An 18725-nucleotide genomic window follows, 5' to 3' on the forward strand; every position below is an offset into this window, starting at 1 on the left:
AGAACGGCTTTATCCACTGAAGAAACAGGAGGTCATGGCTATATTACCACTTAACTTGAGCCTGTAAAGAAAATATCACTAAATAATTTTATTTTTAAAAAAAGGAAAAACAATGTCTGCGTGAATGAAAGTGTATAATTAGAGTTTTTTTTTAAAACTGTCTTTAATCTTTATGGTGAGACAGAAGGTTGGAAGAGACCATACCACAGGGCATCTCGAATTCTGTCCACAATGTGCAGGCTTGTGCGAATCGTGTGGTCATGGTGACATGGCCTGCAATGAAGCTCCCACTGGCAGGTACAAACATAACGGTACAAGTCAGAATTAGACTGGTAGAATTCTTATCAGGCTGTTGCTCTGATATTCTTAAAACCCATTATGGTACATTACCTGAGATCTTTTACTCATTAAGTGCTCAAATAGGACTAGGTTATCCTTACACTATTTACTGCTGTATATATTTATGTAAAAATTCAAAAGAAAGCGTTAAATGGGAGAGTAAAAAATGTTATACCCATATTTAATGCTTACAATAAATGCAGTATAATTGCATCATAAAAATATAATTGATTTATGAATCTAGATTACTAAACACAGATTAAAGAGCTAGTTCAATCTAGAGGCAAATAGTTATGGTGACGCATACCAAATCAGTTCTGCCCAAGCTCTGAATGTCTTTCTTAATAATATTGCAATCATTACCCGCTTCAGAAGTCCACAATTTAGCTTTTACTTGCATGCTGGAATTGTTTTCATACCTACAAGATGGTCGCAATCAGGGAGAGTTGTGGTCCACAGACAATGAACAATTCAAAACGAAGCAAGCTATCAATTTTTCGTACATTACTGGGAGTCTGCAGTTCAATGGATCAGACCAAGGTACCAGTTGTCCTCTCGCTCTCTCCTCCTTCCTTTCCCCATTCGCATGCTTGGCTGGGATCCATTCAAAACTTCCCCACTGCCCCAAGTGTGTTTAGAAACATCACTTTTACCCGTCAGAGTGATCAGTGAAATTAGAAGAGTCAAATAGCAGATTACCCTATTTTAAAGAAAAATCCAAGTTCGTAGCCATAATCCCAGATTGAACAATTCAAAAAAAGCAAGATTCAGACTTTTAGCAAACGAGAGTTCAACTTTACTCTTCTACACAAACAAAACTTGCCAGAATATATTAAAACCTATTAAAATCGTTCTCGTCTCTCCAGCCAACCAATGGAGGCCATTATTTTACGTGGCACAACAGGAGCACATGTCTTTAAGGGCTACAAAACTTCATGAAAGTTAGTGAAATAACATCTAACTGGTCACTTAAAAAGTTTCCACAACAGATTCAAATGATCTATCTTCAGGTTATTGGAATAGAAATAGTTTCAGATAAACGTGTGGTCAGGAGCTTTTATATATGCACATATACAGAAAGTTTTGGTATCTTCAAAGAGCAAGGGCAATTTTAACCATTTTGAAACCAAAAAGCATTGAACTAGCTTTTCAATTACAATTGTACATGTTTTCCTCAAATACCTGTAAAACATAGGCTTTACCTTGATCATGGAGAGCTTCAGAAAGGCCAAGTCATCTAGTAAGGCCTATACTGAGTTTGGCCACTTCCTCCTCCTCCTCTCCTAGGAGCTTTACCATAGGTGCCTGGTTGACCTGAAAGTAAAATTAGTTGAAGAAAAGGATTTGTCAACTCTCAAGCTGTTGACTACCTTTTGAACTAAACTTCTGTTCACCCAACACCTTTGCTCGGAAGTGTCAGTTTGGCTCAGCCAGCAGTACCTCTTCAGTCAGGGGGCAAAGAGTTCTAAGCCCCTTCTCGGACCCGAACACAAAATCTAGGTTGACGCTTACAATGAAGTAGAGTTCAGCAGTTGGACGTGCCATCTTCCAAATGAGATGGTAAGCAGAGGCCTAATCTGTCTACTCTGATGGATATAGAAGATTCCATGGCACTATTCGGAGGAGCAGGGGGCTCTGGGCAACATCCATCCCTCAAGCCAGCACCAAAAACAATGGCCATTTATCCCATTGCTGTTTTAGCAATGACTGCCATGCCTGCCTACATAACAGGAGCCACTACACCTCAGGAGTACTAAGTTGGCTTTGGGTATGGTGAGGATGGTTTGCAAGTCCAATCTCTAAACCTACTTGTCAAGACGCGTGGAATAAAGCACAACTTTATCTGGGCAGCAAGATCATTTTTGACAAAATTGACCATTTTCAAGTCATGTTCATCATGGCATTAATTGTGAGACTGTAACGAGAAATCTTCTGCTTGAGATCTCACAAACGTATAGACCAAATCCAGTTTGCCAACCCTATTTAGATTAAACATGCATTCTTTCCATCAAGTGTGATCAGTGTATGCAAGGAAGGAAGAAAGATTCCTTTGTTGTAAACGTTGAGAATGCCTACAAGTTCAATTCAAATGGAAATGATCTGTCTGTTCACAGCACTGCTCTAATCAATTTGAACAGCAGAGCAGTGCTGGCAGCAGGCACTTGTGGTTCATTTGAATTTAGTTTATAGATATTTTTCCAAACAATGCTCTCTGTGGTCACTGTTATTTTATATGGTATGCTGACAGTTTGAGCAGAGCTGTAGCTGTGTAAGTCTGTTGTGGACTGCTCTCCCAGAGCACCAAATCGTTCCCTTTCACAGGCTAAAGATTTATTGCATTTAAATAAACACCCCTGGAAGTTAAACATCTATCCAAGATTTAACTTTAAGCCTTATTTCAGCTGTGCTCCGCAACCAATGTTGGGTGGGTAATCAATCACTATAATTGGTCTCCACTGTGGTCCACATTTGGTGCAATCTTTTTCTGATGTGTCATCTTTAAAGATCATTTCCTAAAGAGTTTTGGGGGATTGGGCAACAGAATTATTAAGGAGATCCCAGGATTTCACAACACAGATAACTCCGAGGGAAGCAGGGCAAGCATGACAGGGTAAATACACAAGTTACGAGAGGGGTGATTCTTGGAACATTATAAACTTTCCAAGGCATAACAGGGAGTTAGCAGAAGTTAGATACCGAGGCCTAAAGTAAGGACACAAAAAAACTAAGGGAGGGCAATTTCTTACTCCCATCTCACAGAGGCATTAACTCCTTGTTGCTTTATGGTTCCACAGGCACTGGTAGGCTTCTACTACCAAGGCTTACCTCGGCTATGTGAGCTAAGTTATTTGGCAGCATGAGGCATCGCCGCCAATCCCGATCCTGTTCTCATGCAATATCTACTGAAGGGACTGATGGGACAGCAAAACAGGAGCAGAAACCCTGGGCAACTTGCCCTCTCGGGCTCTCCTGGGGCATTTGAGGCCAATTCCAGTATAAGCCATCAGCTGTGGCTCAGAGATAGGACTCTCGCCTTGGGAGTCAGATTGTGGGGCAAAATCCCACTCCAGGGACTACAGCATGAAATCTAAGCCAACACTCTTGTGCAGTACTGAGGGAGTGCTTCATTGTCAGAGGCGCCCTCTTTCGGATGAGACCGAAGCTCCATTTACTGTGTCAGGCAGGCGAGAAAGATCCCAAGGCACTCCTGAAAAAGCAGCGAAGCTCTCCCCAGCGTCCTGGCCAATATTTATCCCTCAACCAATACCTAAAACAATGCTCTGAACAACACTGCTGTTTGTGGGACTTTGCTGTGCACAAATTGGCTGTGTTTTTAATGACGTCAGTGGCTACACTCCAAAAATTAATTAGCTGCAAAGCACTTTGGGATGTGTCAAGAATGGGAAAGGTGCCTTTGAAATGCAAGTCTTTCTTTAATACCTACCACTGTCCGAAATGGAGATGAACTAATTGCACAGAACAGCTTTCCTATTGTATATGGTTCAGCTACTGACAGCCAGATGAGCCATCAGGAGATCCAAGCAAAGTTTTGGGTGAAACTGCATGCTTTTTTTAAAAAGGAGGTATTTCCACCATCTTCCCTTTTCAGGTTTCTCCAGGCCACGTACTTACTGTGGGTTGGTCTGTGACCCACTATCAGAGTGAAGTCTGCCAACATCACTCAAATCACTTGCTCGAGAGACATAGCAAGTCGCTCTCCATTTTGCCTCTCCACTGCAGATTAGTTGACATCGGCAACTCAGCAGATTGACAGACCAAGGGACTACTTACTGGGCTTTGTCAATAACTATTGAGAAGCAACTCCTGGTCTATGAAACTTACTGTTATAATCACCATATCCCTGTCCATAACCATAATAGCCATAGTTGTATGCAGGGTAGTCATAGCCACTATATCCACCATAATTCTGGTTATAGCCATAGTTATAATTTCCATAACTTGGGTTCCAATAGTTACTGTTGTAGCTTTGACTCCAGGTCTGGCTTTGTCCTAGAAATGGCAAACATAAACAGTTAGCAATTCAAAACAGCAAAATCCTACATAGTTATAGCATCTGACAAATTAAATTTGCCTATCCTTAAAAGGGCTTGATAGGTATTTCCCCTGGCTGTGGACTGTAGAACTATGTCTCAAAATAAGGGGTCAGCCATTTAAGACTGAGATGAGGAGAAAGTTCTTCACTCAATGGGCTGTGAATCTTTGGAATCCTCTATCCTGAAGGGCTGGGGATGCTCAGTTGAACATACTCAAGACAGCAATCGACAGATTTTAGAAGACTAAGGGAAGTAAAGGAAATGGGATAGTATGGGAACATAAAATTGAGGGAGATCAGCCATGAACTTACTGAATGGCAAAGCAGACTTGCAGGGCCAAATGGCCTGCTATGACTTATATTCTTTTATGTGCAAAATTAAATGGAAGAACCCAGGTCAAGTGGGTCTCCATGTACCTGCAGGAGACCACTACAAATTTTCATGTAGCACAGGGCACATTGCATCTTTCCTGGAGGAATCCACTTACTTCTATTCCCAACTATAGCTGCGAGTTAGATGGATGACTATCAGAGGGGAAGGGAAGAAAGCACTAGCTTGGCTGAGGCAGTCACACTCTTATCACAAAGCAGAAGGCTGCGGATTTGAGCCCTTCTCAGAACTTTAACAGACAATCCAAGCTGAAATTCATAGACAATACTGAGGTACTGCCACATTGTGAGAAGTCTTATCTTTTGGGTAAAAGGGCAGGTGGAGGGCTGCCCACCTGTTTGGGTTGCATTACCCTGCGACATTATTGATTAGTCAGGAGTTTTACAATGTTGTGGCTAACATTCCTCTCTCTCACCAACAAAATCAGATAAACTATTCCATTCATCTGATAGTTGTGTATGGGATTTAATTAAAGAAACTCTTGCCTATATGGCAGTGGCCACACTTCCCCTTAATTACAGGTGAGACAATTTGGGACTCCCTGAAGTGCTTTTTAAATACAAGCTTTTTCGACACAAACATCCCCATCAGCAGTACACTTTTCCCAAGTGACCACAGTTAACAGCATAGGCAGATATACTGACATGGGGAGGATGGCCATTATGTCCACTGCCCCAGCCATGATCAACAAGTTCAGCAGGGAACAAGAATCAAAATTGAGAACATGTACTCCATGGCTCCAATTTCTACCATATGGTACATTAATCTGTCTATTAACCTCTGGCTGGACAATCTAGGTAGCCATAATAAAGTGGGAAATATTACATTCATGCAGTTGGGGTCAGAGAGCTTGGATCTAAGAACAAGGATACAGCCAAGAACCATCATCTTACTCTCAGTAAGCGAGGAGTGCTCATAAGTGTCCTAAATGGACAAGTGGTCCATTTCTGACCAGTTAACATCTCTCAGCTTGATGAGCACAATGTTAGAAAAACTTCACATATATACAACATTGTAAAATGAACACGTGGAAATAATTTCAAAATTTTAGTCTTGTGAACTCAGGTGGCCTTTTGTAAACCTCAAGTTTTGATCTTATGGCTTTATTCAATTCTTTTGAATTTTTCACTTCTAGGGAATCACCAATTTCTTTTACACTGCTCAAAAGATATTTCGACAAACTTGAACGAGCGTATTGCAGTGGCTATTTCTACAAATCCATGTTATAACTGCTATAATTCAAGTATTGTGCCTCTACAATAGGAGCTCTATAAGTCATGACCTCCGCTGTACAGGGGTAGCCTCCCATTGCTAAGATCGCAATACATTATACCTCCTCTACCTCTTCCTCTTCCGGTGAATCCACCTCGGCCTCCCCACTGCTGCTGCTGGTACACTTCCTTAGGTTGGGCCAATTTGATTTCGACCTTTAGGAAGAAACACACAGAGAAGCAATTAAGTTTTTCAACATACGCCAGACACTACAGATTTTATAAGGAAATACATTGGAACTTGTGTGGAATCATGTAGACAATCATTGGATCTTCACTTATTCCTGACATGAGAAACCTATATGTCTGAAAAAGTCATATGCATTTGCTACATGACCACCCACAATTGCAAAATGTGCCACACCTTGCTCGTTCCAACATCGTGGAACTTCTTTTCCATTATTGTCTTCACTGGATTATCCTCTTTGAATGTGATGAAACAGAATCCTCTTCTCTTGTTGGTCTTCGTGTCCATGGGGAGTTCAATGGATTCGATCTATGAAGTAGACAAAACTAATTATTTTGTTTAAGTAAAGGTGTGCAGTAATGTTTCTAAATTTCAAGGCAAACAACGTTTTGCCCTTTTATATAACCTCATTGCGCGCAACAGGACTTCATAAGCAAAGTAGCTCCAAAATAAAGCTTTTCCCTTCCCTCTTAGAGACCAGGGTCCATTACAAACTATTATTCAACAATCAGGAAATGTGACTCCAAATAGTACACCCTCCGACTTAAATATCCTGTAGAATAAAAAGAGATGACTGTGCTTATGATAGGACTGAAAGCACCACAGGGGGAAACTTCAACCAAACTTAACATTTAAACAGGAGCTTTAGAACAAAGAAATATGGACATTTTTAAAGGCAAATTAACCCACACAGCTCCTATTAAACAAAAACTCCATAATAACAGCACTTTAAAATGGCAATCAGTTGGGGAATGGTCGGTACTATGGAACTGGGATAAAACAATATAACAAAAATTGAACATTTAAAACCTTCAGCAAATGGAAGTAGTCAATCAATATATTGATTCAAGTTTCCAGACGAGAAGACTTATTTTTCAATGCTGAATATATTTACTACACAAAATAGATTTACATACATATGTATCCCACTAGTTGTTGAATAAACCAAGGTCTTACCTCTCCAAAAGTTCCAAAATATTCTCTCACTTTTTCTTCTGGACAATCAGGATCCAAACCACCAACAAAGATCTTCTTGATTTGCTCCTTGCCCTTCATAGCCTGTGCTTTCTTGGGATCAATAACTCTCCCATCAAGTTTGTGTTCCTTATTCAATACCTGAATGTTAAAACAAAAGACTAATTTATACGGTGTTAGTTGAATGGATCACACTTCAATCCTATTTTATTTGAAAGTGGAAATTGAAATTTACAAGTAAAATCCTTTTAAACACAAGTCTTTGGAAGATTGATCATTTTATTTATTTTTTTAAATTTTCATCTTCAAATAATTGAAGGCCTGTGACATTAACTCATGCTTGAAGGTCACTGACTAATTAATGGACTTCAATATGTGCTTGTATCATCACACAGCAGTCAAAGCTCAGCATCCTTGATATTGAACTGTTCCAAATAGTCAAAACTGGCTTACCCTTAATTTTTGTGTTAAAGAGATACATTGAAATTCATATGTTAAAAATAGAGCTGCAATAAAGTATAACTCGGTTTCAGTAATACTCAAAGTTTCGGCCAACAATTCAAGTTTAACCAAGTTTGGTTTTTCGCAGCAAGTTTTATCGTCATGGGTGCTAAATATTTAGACAACCTAAAGCTTCCAAGTACAGAGCATGGCTGTTACAAAGTAAGGTGGATGTGATATTTTTCATGTGACTAGGTAAACAGAGTAATATCATGTCAAAGTTGTTTTTGTTTTCAACCTTTAAAGGATAGCATATTATTCCTGTGCATGGATGGTAAATAGATCTAACTGACCAGACCCAGGGGCACATTAAAGAAAAAGCACCTAATCTAAAAGGATATCTTTTAATTCATTTTAACAAAATTACTGCTATTGTTGCCTAGGAATCAAGATAAAGGTTGTTACACAGTTAGGCTAGTGTATCAAAAGCTCTGAAAATCACCAAAACAGAACAAGCAAAGTCGATTTCTCTCATGAACAAACCAACGTGTTTGAGGGTAAAACAATGTTGGCCAAGCATCAACACCCCATTTTACATGGTACAGGCCCCACCGAATTCAGGGTGACATCTGATCTTCAAGGTCAGCTGGAGCATGAAAGACACCCCAGTGGACTAAATTATTGCCAGTCACTCCACTCCCATTTCACCTAAACTCTGGATTGATCATTTGCATAATTCACCACAATTTCACATTCTGGAGATCTACAGAACATCAAACTTTCCAAAAATGCATTTTAATCATTAGAGGATGGATTCCATCTTTGCTTCCAGCAAGGCAATTTAAGTAACCCATTCAGTCTTCCAGCTGCCACATATTATTCAATTTATTCTTCAATCACCTCAGCTATTTCCTCTCCTTCGGTCGGAAGGGGGCTGTTTGCCAAGGATTCTATTCTTCAGCTTCAGTTACAACTCCTCCAACAATGAAGCAGTCTATGCCAGCCTGCCATAGAGCAGCATACAGGTTTGGACAACAGCAAACATTCACACCACTGAAGCATGCCCATACGCAGCAAGACCTGGACAACATTAAGGCTTGGGCTGATAAGTAGCAAGTAACATTCGCACCACAAAAGTGTCAGGCAATGGCCATCTCCAACAAGAGAGAATCCAACCACCCCCCCTCTTGACGTTCAATGGTATTACCATCACTGAATCCCCCACTATCAACATCCTGGGGGTTACCATTGACTAGAAACTGAACTGGACCAACCATATAAATACAGTGCTACAAGAGCAGGTCAGAGGCTGGGAATTCTGCGGAGTAACTCACCTCCTGACTCCCCAAAGCCTGTCCACCATCTACAAGGCACAAGTCAGGAGTGTGATGGAATACTCTCCACCTGCCTGGATGACTGCAGCTCCAACAACACTGATGGGGCTCAACACCATCCAGGACAAAGCAGCCCACTTGATTGGCACCCCATCCACCACCTTAAGCATTCACTCCCTCCGCCACCGACAGTGTCAGCAGTGTGTGTACCACCTACAAGATGCACTGCAGCAACTCACCAAGGCTCCTTCGACAGCACCTCCCAAACCTGCAAGCTCTACCACCTAGAAGGACAAGGGTAGCAGATGGATGGGAACACCGTCACCTTCAAGTTCCCCTCCAAGCCACACACACCATCCTGACTTGTAACTATATCACTGTTCCTTCACTATCACGGGGTCAAAATCCTGGAACTCCCTCAACAGCACTGTGGGTGTACCACATGGACTGCAGCAGTTCATGAAGGCAGCTCACCACCACTTTCTCAAGGGCAATTAAGGATGAACAACAAAAATGCTGGCCTAGTCAACGACACCCATGTCCTGTGAAAGAATATTTTTTAAAATGCGCTAGACAATGACTATTTCCAACCCAATCTTCAAAGGTACCATCAGCATCTTGGAGTCACCAACGAAATGACTAGCTAGACCAGCCACATCAGTACTTCGACTACAAGAGCTGATCAGAGGCTGGCGCCTCTACAATGAATGACTCACCTCCTGACCTCAAAGCCTCTCCATCATCTATAAGTCAGCAGTGCGAAGTATTCACCTGTCATCCAAATGGGAGCAAATGCAGCAGCACTCAAGAGATTCAACACAATCCAGGACAGGGCAGTTTGCTCGATTGCCTTTCCTGCTACTGGGCTCCATTACTGGTGCACTGTGGCTGCAGATTGCACTAAAGCACTCTCCAACATTACTTTGATTGCATTTCTGAATCACCCAACCAAGGAGAACACCATCACATCAAAGTCACAAAACAACCTGACAAACATATATTGCCATCCTATCAATCACGTTTCAAAATCCTTTGGAATTCTTTGTTTGACAATATTGTGGGAGCACCATCATCATAGGGACTCCAGTAGTACAAAGCAACAGCATACAACCCCATCCACCTAGCACAACTGAGGATAGACAATAAATGCTACCTTGTCGGCATCACATATGTTCTGAGAACAAATAAAATCTGTTAGGAAATACAAAACATTATATTAAACTAACATTTAAAGGAAAAGTAGGTAGGCATCCCAATATGATCAATGGCCAGTACAATAAAACAAATCTAGCCTAACGCTGCAATGCAGTACTCAGGGAGCTCTGCACTGCCAGAGGTGCCATCGTTCAGGTGTTAAACCAAGGCACCACCTGCCCTCTTAGATGAGCATAAAAGTTGCCACACAATATTTATCCTTCACCCAGCGCCACTAAAGCAGATTGTCTGACTGTCCCATTGCTGTTTGTGGGACCTTGCTGTTCACAAAGTGGTTGCCATCTCTCCACCATTACAGTGGTGGCTACACTTCAAAAGCACTATAGGGTGCTTGGTGGTTGCGAAAGGCACCAATTAATATAAGAAAAAAAGGGGGACAGGTTGTTTCAGACACTATGTATGAAGGCTACATTTCAGCGCACAGGAACTGGCAACAGCTTATGAAAACAATTTTGCTGCAATCACAAGGTAAGTGTTGGGAAAGGCCAAAATGGTAATTATTACATTATTAAAGGCCTGATTATATCGTAGAGCTTCTTCTGCAATATAAGTGTTCTGAATTCACGCTGTTTATACTTTTGGGGGGAGGGGGGGGGGGGAGAGAGAGAGAGAGAAGAAGAGGTGGGATCCAGAAAGGATCAACTATAGATAAGCACTGCTTAAAATTATTTATACTTTTGATCACCAGCCTCCCCATGTAACACAGGGGGTTATTATATCCTGTGCTGCCCTCTGCACATGGTTTTACAGCCCACATGGCTGAAAGAAAAGACCAGCATGGTGTTCCGCACTCCAGAGGCATGGGAGCTCCTGCTTATATAGGCCGACTGCCTTCGGAGGCTATGCTATAACGTAATGGAATATGAGATGATAAATGGCCAGATAAACTTATATTTGGGGCTCCGATGCCCCACAATTAATGGGTGCTGACATGTTGCACGTGTTGATAATCTGGATGATGCTTGCAACTGTTTGCTAAACAATATGCTTTATTAAAATCTCAGTTGAAATAGGTAACAATACAAAGTGTTTATTTGGTTTCACAGTCTAATGCATCAGTATACAATTTCCTTCCATCACATTCAATTCATTTTGCCCCTCAGGTTTTACATGACATCCCCAAGCAAAGAAGTGTGATCAGGAGTACACATGTCCCCCGCCATCCCCAGTTTTGCCATTGATTAAATAAGCTTTTGTATCAAATTCCACTACCTGCTCCAAGTTTAATAGTCATAATGGCCACAGGGCTGCCACATATTAATTTCAAGAGTGAATTTCAGAAGAAACTAACTCATCACAAGCAATGCTTCATTTAGCTTAAGAATTGCCTTATGTATAGATTCCATTAACACAAGGGGCACACATAGCTGAATATTCTAGAGGTCAACATAGGTTAATTCTGTTTTTGTTCCCCCTCTATGAACAATGAAAAAACACAATATCGCTTGTTTTTGTGGAGGGCTGTGTTGGTGATGGAGAGAAAAATAGCTGGTTCCAATTCCAATAGTTCAATAGTGATCTCTGATGAAAATTAAACACAAGATCAGAATCAGCTTTTGCTGAAACTGAGCCATCAGTGCTGTCCAGGGCCCTCCCACTTTGTGACAAGTTGCCAGAAGGCTTCTGGCAGTTACATAAGCAGCATGAAATTTCCACCATCAGAAGCAGTGTTGTAAGAATGACTGAGCACCGAAGCCCAACAAACATACAAAACCAGGTCACTTATTCAAAGAGTCAAAACACTGAAGATAGGGATAAGGAAAAGTCCCATAATGCAGAGGGTCAAAAGCTATGCCTTCCTGACCAAACAACAGTGTAAAAGGAGACAATATGCATGAATTTGCTGCCATTAATTCCCACTGGGATTACAACTACCACTACTGTGTTGTGGTAGTTCTTATACACTTCTTCACTGCTTTGAAACTTGGGCACAGGAGTAAGCCATTCTTGAAATTTATAGCTCTTGGCTCGTATTTCCAGCTTCCTGCCATTTTTAAATTATAAATATTTTTAAACTTTCTTTCTTTGTTCTCCCACACCTTATTCTGGTTAAGCTGTCCTGACAACAGGGCCTTTTCTCCCACGCACATATAATTCTAGCACCCATATTCACCCCTTCAGTATTCTTTCTACAGTGGCACCAAGCTGATTTAGGTCCTCCTTGTACAGCAACACAAATTACAAGCTGTGAGCATAAATCCACACCCAATTGCAGAAAATCAAGAGTTCCAGCACATTATCTTACAGTGGCAGCTTGGTGTACTGGTAGCGTTCAACAACTCTCAAGTCAAAAGGTCATGAGTAATTAATTCCCAGTTCAGACCTGAAAACAATATAGGCCAATACAGCACTGAGGGAGGGAGGTGTCAGCTGTGGCTCAGTTCATAGCACCCTCGCCTTTGAATCAGAGGGTTGTGGGTTCATGTTCCACTCCTGGAAACCAAGAACTGTGAATGTACTTGAAAGAGTTACATTCTGTGACTGTTGATAACTCGAAAGAGTTACAGCACTGAGGGAATGTGGCATTGTTGAAGGTGCTTACTTTTAAAGCTAAACCCACATCATTCAGCCGAAAGTGAAAATCCACTCTACCATTTTAACATTTCTCACTTATCCACCACTGACAACAGATCAACTGGCCACCATCTCATTGTACAAATTGGCTTGGCAACATTAACAGTAACTGCATTTTAAAAATAACCCACTGGCTGATAAACACTGCAGGAGAGAAATACTGGCCTTGGAGAGGGTGAAGGGCAGATTATCTAGAATATCAGGCCTGGATGGGTTACATTATGAGGACAGGTTGCATAAATTTGCTTTGTATTTTTTTTTAAATTTGGGATGGTTGAGAGGTACTCTAATTAAAGATGTTCAAAATGTTTAAGGGGATTTGATGTGGTAGATTCAGGGGGAAACTGGGGGAAAGTGCAGAAGTAGGCATAATCTTAAAGCTACAGCTGAGTTAGTTGGGAATAAAATCAGGAAGGATTTTTTTCCCCACATAAAGGGAAGCAGAAGTCTGAACCCAATTTTCCCCAATAAGTCATACAGGTTTTTGTTAGGCAAGTATATCCAGGGACACAGAACTAAAACAGATACAGCAAATTAAGTTGTGGTACAGATCAGCCTTGATCTAATTGAACAGCAAAGCAAGTTTGAGGCTGAATGCAAAAATCATGTGATTTTGTTTCTATTTTATTACATACTGTAACTGTCAGATAGGAATATAACTAGTTGTTTGTGTTCTTTTAGTCTTAAGTACTGGAGAAATCATAAGGAAGAAGGTTGTATTGGAGAAATTAATGGGCCTGAAAGTTAGGTCCCCAGGGCCTGATATTCTGCATCCCAGAGTGTTGAAAGAGGTTGCTATAGAGATAGCGGATGCATTGGTGATCATTTTCCAAAATTCTATAGATTCTGGGATGGTTCCTGAAGATTGGAAGGTAGCAAATGTAACTCCACTATTTGAGGGAAGGAGAGAGCAAACAGGGAAATAGCCTTACATCAGTAGTAAGGAAATTGCCAGAATCTATTATAAGGATGTGATAAATGGATACTTTGATAATCATGATCTGATTGGGCATAGTCAGCATGGGTTTGCAAATGGGAAATCACGTTTGATGAATTTGGGGTTTTTTGAGGATGTAACTAACAAAATTGATAAAGAAGAGCTGATGGATGTAGATTTTCAGAAGGCTTTTGATAAAGTCCCCCATAGGAGGTTGATTAGCAAAATAAAAGCACATGGGATAGGAGGCAATATACAGGCATGGATTAAGGATTGGCTAACAGGCAGAAATCAGAGTAGGAATAAACCGGTCATTCTCACGTTGGCAGGCTATGACTAGTGGGGTACCGCAAGGACCAGTACTTGGGCCCCAGCTGTTCACAATATACATCAATGATTTAGATGTGGGGACCAAATGTAATATTTCCAAGTTCGCGGATGATACAAAGCTAGACGGGAATGTGTGTTGTGAGGAAGATGTAAAGCTGCTACAGGAGGATTTGGACAGACTTAGTGAGTGGGCAACATCATGGCAGATGATGGAAAAATGTGAGGTTATTCACTTTGGTAGAAGGAACAGATGTGCAGAGTATTTCTTAGAAGGTAAGAGATTAGAAAGTCTTCATGTACAAAGGGACCTGGGTGCCCTTGTCCATAAGTCACTGAAAGCCAACATGCAGGTGTGGCAGGCAATTAGAGAGGCTAATGGAATGTTAGCCTTTATCGCAAGAGGGTTTGAATACAGGAGTAGTGAAGTCTTACTTCATCGTATAGGAGCTTGGTTAGACTGCACCTGGAGTACTGTGTGCAGTTTTGGTCCCCTTACCTCAGAAACGATATTACTGCCATAGAGGGAGTGCAACAAAGGTTCACCAGACTTATTCCAGGAATGACAGGACTGTCTTATGAAGAGAGATTGGGGAAACGGAGGCCTGCATTCTCTAGAATTTCGAAGAATGAGGGTTGATTTCATTGAAACCTACAAAATACTTAAAGGAATAGACAGGGTAGATACAGGTAAGATGTTTCCTCTGATTGGGGAGTCTAGAACCAGGGGACACAATTTCAAAATAAGAGGGAAGCCACTTAGGACCAAGATAAGGAGAAAGTTCTTTACTCAGAGTTGTGAATCTTTGGAATTTTTTACCCCAGAGGGCTGTGGAAGTTCAGTCATTGAATATGTTTATTGAATAGGTCCCTTACAGTCAGAAATGGGGGAAATTATAATGGGGAACAAAGAAATGGCAGAATTGAACACATACTTTGGTTGTCTTCACAAAAGAGTACAAATAATTTCCCAGAAATGTTAGGAACCAAGGGTCTAGTGAGAGGGAGGAATTGAAGAAAATTAGTATTGGTAAAAAATATGGTGCTAGAGAAATTAATAGGATTAAAGGCTGAAAAATCCCCAGGGTCTGAATCTACATCCCAGAGTACTAAAAGAAGTGGCCCTGAAAATATTGGATGCATTGGTCGTCATCTTCCAAAATTCTATAGACTCTGGAGCAGTTCCTACAGATTGTGGAGGGTAGCAAATGTAACCCCACTATTTAAAAAAGGAGAGAAAAAACAGAATTACAGGCTGTTAGACTAACATCAGTAGTGGGAAAATGCTAAGAGTCTATTATAAAAGACATGGTAACGGAACACTTGGAAAGCATTAACGGGATTAGACAAAGTCAGCATGGGTTTATGAAAGGGAAATCATGTTTAACTAATCTACTGGAGTTTTTTGAGGATGTAACTAGTAGAATAGATAAGGGAGAACCAGTGGATGTGGTGTATTTGGATTTCAAGGCGGCTTTTGATAAGATCCCACATAAGAGGCTAATGGGCAAAATTAAAGCATATGGTACCGGGGGTAATGTACTGGCATGGATTCAGAATTGGTTGACAGACCGGAGACAATGAGTGGGAATAAATGGGTCTTTTTTCGGATGGCAGGCGGTGACTAGTGGTGTACCACAGGGATCAGTTCTTGGGCCCCGGCTATTCACGATATATAAATGATATATAAAGGACGAGGGAACCAAATGCAATATTTCCAAGTTTGCTGATGACATAAAACTGGAAAACTGGGGTTGTAAAGAGGATGCAAGGAGGCTTCAGGGCGATTTAAACAAGTTGTGTGTGGGGGCAAACACATGGCAAATGCAGTATAACGTGGATAAATGTGAAGTCATACGCTTCGGTATGAAAAACAGAAAGGCAGAGTATTACTTAAATGGTGATATATGGGAAATGTGGATGTACAAAGGGATCTGGATGTCCTTGTACACCAGTCAGTGAAAGTAAATAGGCAGATGCAGCAAGCAATTAGGAAGGCAAATAGTATGTTGGCCTTCATTGCAAGAGGATTTGAATCGGGAAGTAGGGATGTCTTACTCCAGTAATACAGGGCCTTGGCGAGACCACACCTGAAGTATTGCGTGCAGTTTTGGTCTCCCTACATAAGAAAGGATATACTTGCCATAGAGGGAGTTCAGCAAAGGTTCACTAGGTTGATACCGAGAATGCCAGGCCATTTAGGACTGAGATGGGGAAACATTTCTTCACTCAGAGGGTGGCCTGCTCCTGCTCCTAATTTCTATGTTCAAGGTAGAGATTGATAGATTTCTGATTATCAATAACGTAAAGGGTTATGGGGATAGTGTGAGTAAAAGACATTGAAATGTTCGATCAGCCATGATCATGTTGAATGGCAGAGCAGGCTGAATGGCCTTCTCCTATTCCAATGACACTAAGCGCCATCTAATTGCAGTAAAATTTAACTTACCGTGTGTAAAATGCCCAAGTGTTGGATGATGCCAATTAGAGTATCAGCATATTGTATCACAGATTGATACTATAGAAATTCCTACCCATAACTGCACAAAACTACAATCCAAACCTCATGATTCATGAAAGGAATTTAATCTTTAAAACAATGAACTTGTTAGAGATCTGGCCCCCAGTCCAAATTCCAAGTTCAGTGAGCAGTATATGGTGGCAAACAAGTTTTATTTTGTTTTCACCCTCATAGTCCCTGGGGCTAACGCTCCCAAACAAATTCTAAAAATTGCATTTGCAAGCTTAAACATACAAATATTCTTTTGTGTCACCACCTCAGGGCACACTCGTTCTTCAAAGTGATCACTTTGACTGGAAAGGGAGAGAGAAGGAAATGGTCAACTATTACCCAACGTCTACACACCCACTGAAAATCTCAAAAAATGGAGGACTGTCTTTTTTAAAGAAAATCTGAGCTAACTCTGGGTTTTACACAGTGAATGGCAGTTTTTAAAGATACTTAAGATTTGTTCAGAACCACAATCATTCAGTTGCTAGGCAAGCAACTCAGAGCTGACCATGAGGATTGTCACATTTCATCCTACCCAATGAGGGCAGCTCTTAGTTCTGATCGGAGGAATCCGCCAAGATAGTTGACAAATGCAACACATGGAAGTGAGCACCCTTCAGGTCTCTCTCAGGTGATCAGTCTTCCAGGTATTGTAGAAGCCTTATCTCAGGAGTCAAGTGGTTTTGCATTCACGCTGCACTCATGGACTCGAGCAGATAACCTGGAATGATAGTCTATTGAAGCACTGAGAAGTGCTGTAGTGTTGAGAGGTGTCATTCTTCAGATGAGACACTCTCAAACTGCCTGCTTAGGGAGGCACTGAAGATCAAGTATTAGCCAAAATTAAAGTTCTACAGGTACTGTGGTCATCATTTCTCCCTCAATCAACACAAAAACCAGATTACCAGACATTCATCTTATTGCTGTTTGTTGGACCCTGCCACAAACAAAATGGCAGCTGCATTTGCCTACAAAACAATCAATCACTACTCTTTAAAGTAAACGTGAAGTAATTTGGGTGCCCTAACATATAATGCACCATATTAATACAATTTTATTCCTTTCTTCTTAAATGGTTTTCAGTGCAAACTCTGCAGGAAGATGGGAAATCTAACAAACAAGAATAATGTTACAATCACACAAGCTCAAGTGGCTTTGGAAGAAGCCCAGGAGCAGCTTGTCTGTCCACCACCTTGGGTGAAGAATGGTGTTGGCATCAGTAGACCTGAAAAAAGGGAGAGAAAATAAAATGGAAACCAAAAGCCCCACCATTGAACCTTATGCAGTGTCACATGAGTCATTTCAAGTAGTAGTTAGGATTCCTCATTTAACCTGGATAGAGTCAGGTTAAGAACTGGCAGTGAATACAGAATCCTACCTTGTCTACACTTTCAGGATCCTTGAAGAGGATAAACCCAAATCCTCGCGAACGCCCAGTCACAGGATCCATTTTGATTACGCAGTCTACAATCTCTCCATATTTAGAAAAGTAGTCCCTTAAATCTTTCTTGCTTGTTTCCCAGCTGAGTCCACCAACAAACATCTTCCTGCACAATGATAATATAAAAAGGAAGGGCAAATCAGTTTTTAAAACAGCGCCAGTACAAAAATAGTAACTTAGGTGTGGTTGTGGGACAGCATTGCCAATGTTGGTAGTCTCCTCCACTGCCACCTCAGTGCAACCTTAACCCTTGGCTATATATGAGATGAATGTCCACTTTGTACTTTCTCTGTTCTGGGTCTCAAGCTAACGTTACCAATGTTACTTTACCTACAAATATGGGCTCTCTCCATCAAACTCCACATGGCTATTCATTCAGCAAGGAATAAAACCAAGGGCACTGACCCTTCAAGGGCTTTGCATCAGGCACTTTCCCCATAGTTTAAGGATTGAGAGTTGTACCTTCAGATACACGAGTACTGACCACGTCCTGCACACAAATGAAAACTGCTCCAAACAGGTCTGAAAACAGAGAGAATTAAAGAGCTGGCATGTTGGAAGCTTTGTTTATTCATTTTGTTTATTTGTACATTCGCAGAATGCAGGCAGTAATTGCAGGAGGCAACTTAACGTTATTCCTTACTGATTCAATCCCACATTACAATAAAACAAACCAAGATAGTGCACAGATATGGAGGTGAGATTCTGAGAAACTAGGTTCACAAAC

At 41.0% G+C, this 18725-nt stretch overlaps 1 protein-coding gene across 3 annotated transcripts in view; it reads right to left on the reverse strand.

Annotated features, from left to right (window-relative positions):
• LOC144668655 (heterogeneous nuclear ribonucleoprotein D-like) overlaps nucleotides 1-18725 on the reverse strand; it is a 30394-nt gene that overhangs the window by 799 nt on the left and 10870 nt on the right. The window contains exons 2-8 of one of the 3 annotated variants that reach the window (XR_013573528.1): nucleotides 17936-18104; nucleotides 7200-7358; nucleotides 6420-6551; nucleotides 6118-6211; nucleotides 4183-4350; nucleotides 759-1653; nucleotides 205-290 (exon numbers count right to left, since the gene is read on the reverse strand). Coding sequence is in view for 1 of the 3 variants with exons in the window: in XM_078530939.1 (XP_078387065.1) it covers nucleotides 1577-1653; nucleotides 4183-4350; nucleotides 6118-6211; nucleotides 6420-6551; nucleotides 7200-7358; nucleotides 17936-18104 (799 nt within the window). In the remaining 2 variants the exon portion in view is untranslated. Of the gene's footprint in view, nucleotides 1-204; nucleotides 1654-4182; nucleotides 4351-6117; nucleotides 6212-6419; nucleotides 6552-7199; nucleotides 7359-17935; nucleotides 18105-18725 lie in introns of all 3 variants that reach the window. The other 2 variants (XR_013573527.1, XM_078530939.1) reach the window with 2 other exon arrangements.

Source organism: Cetorhinus maximus, chromosome 27, assembly GCF_964194155.1.
Source record: "Cetorhinus maximus chromosome 27, sCetMax3.hap1.1, whole genome shotgun sequence".
Classification (NCBI taxonomy): domain Eukaryota; kingdom Metazoa; phylum Chordata; class Chondrichthyes; order Lamniformes; family Cetorhinidae; genus Cetorhinus; species Cetorhinus maximus.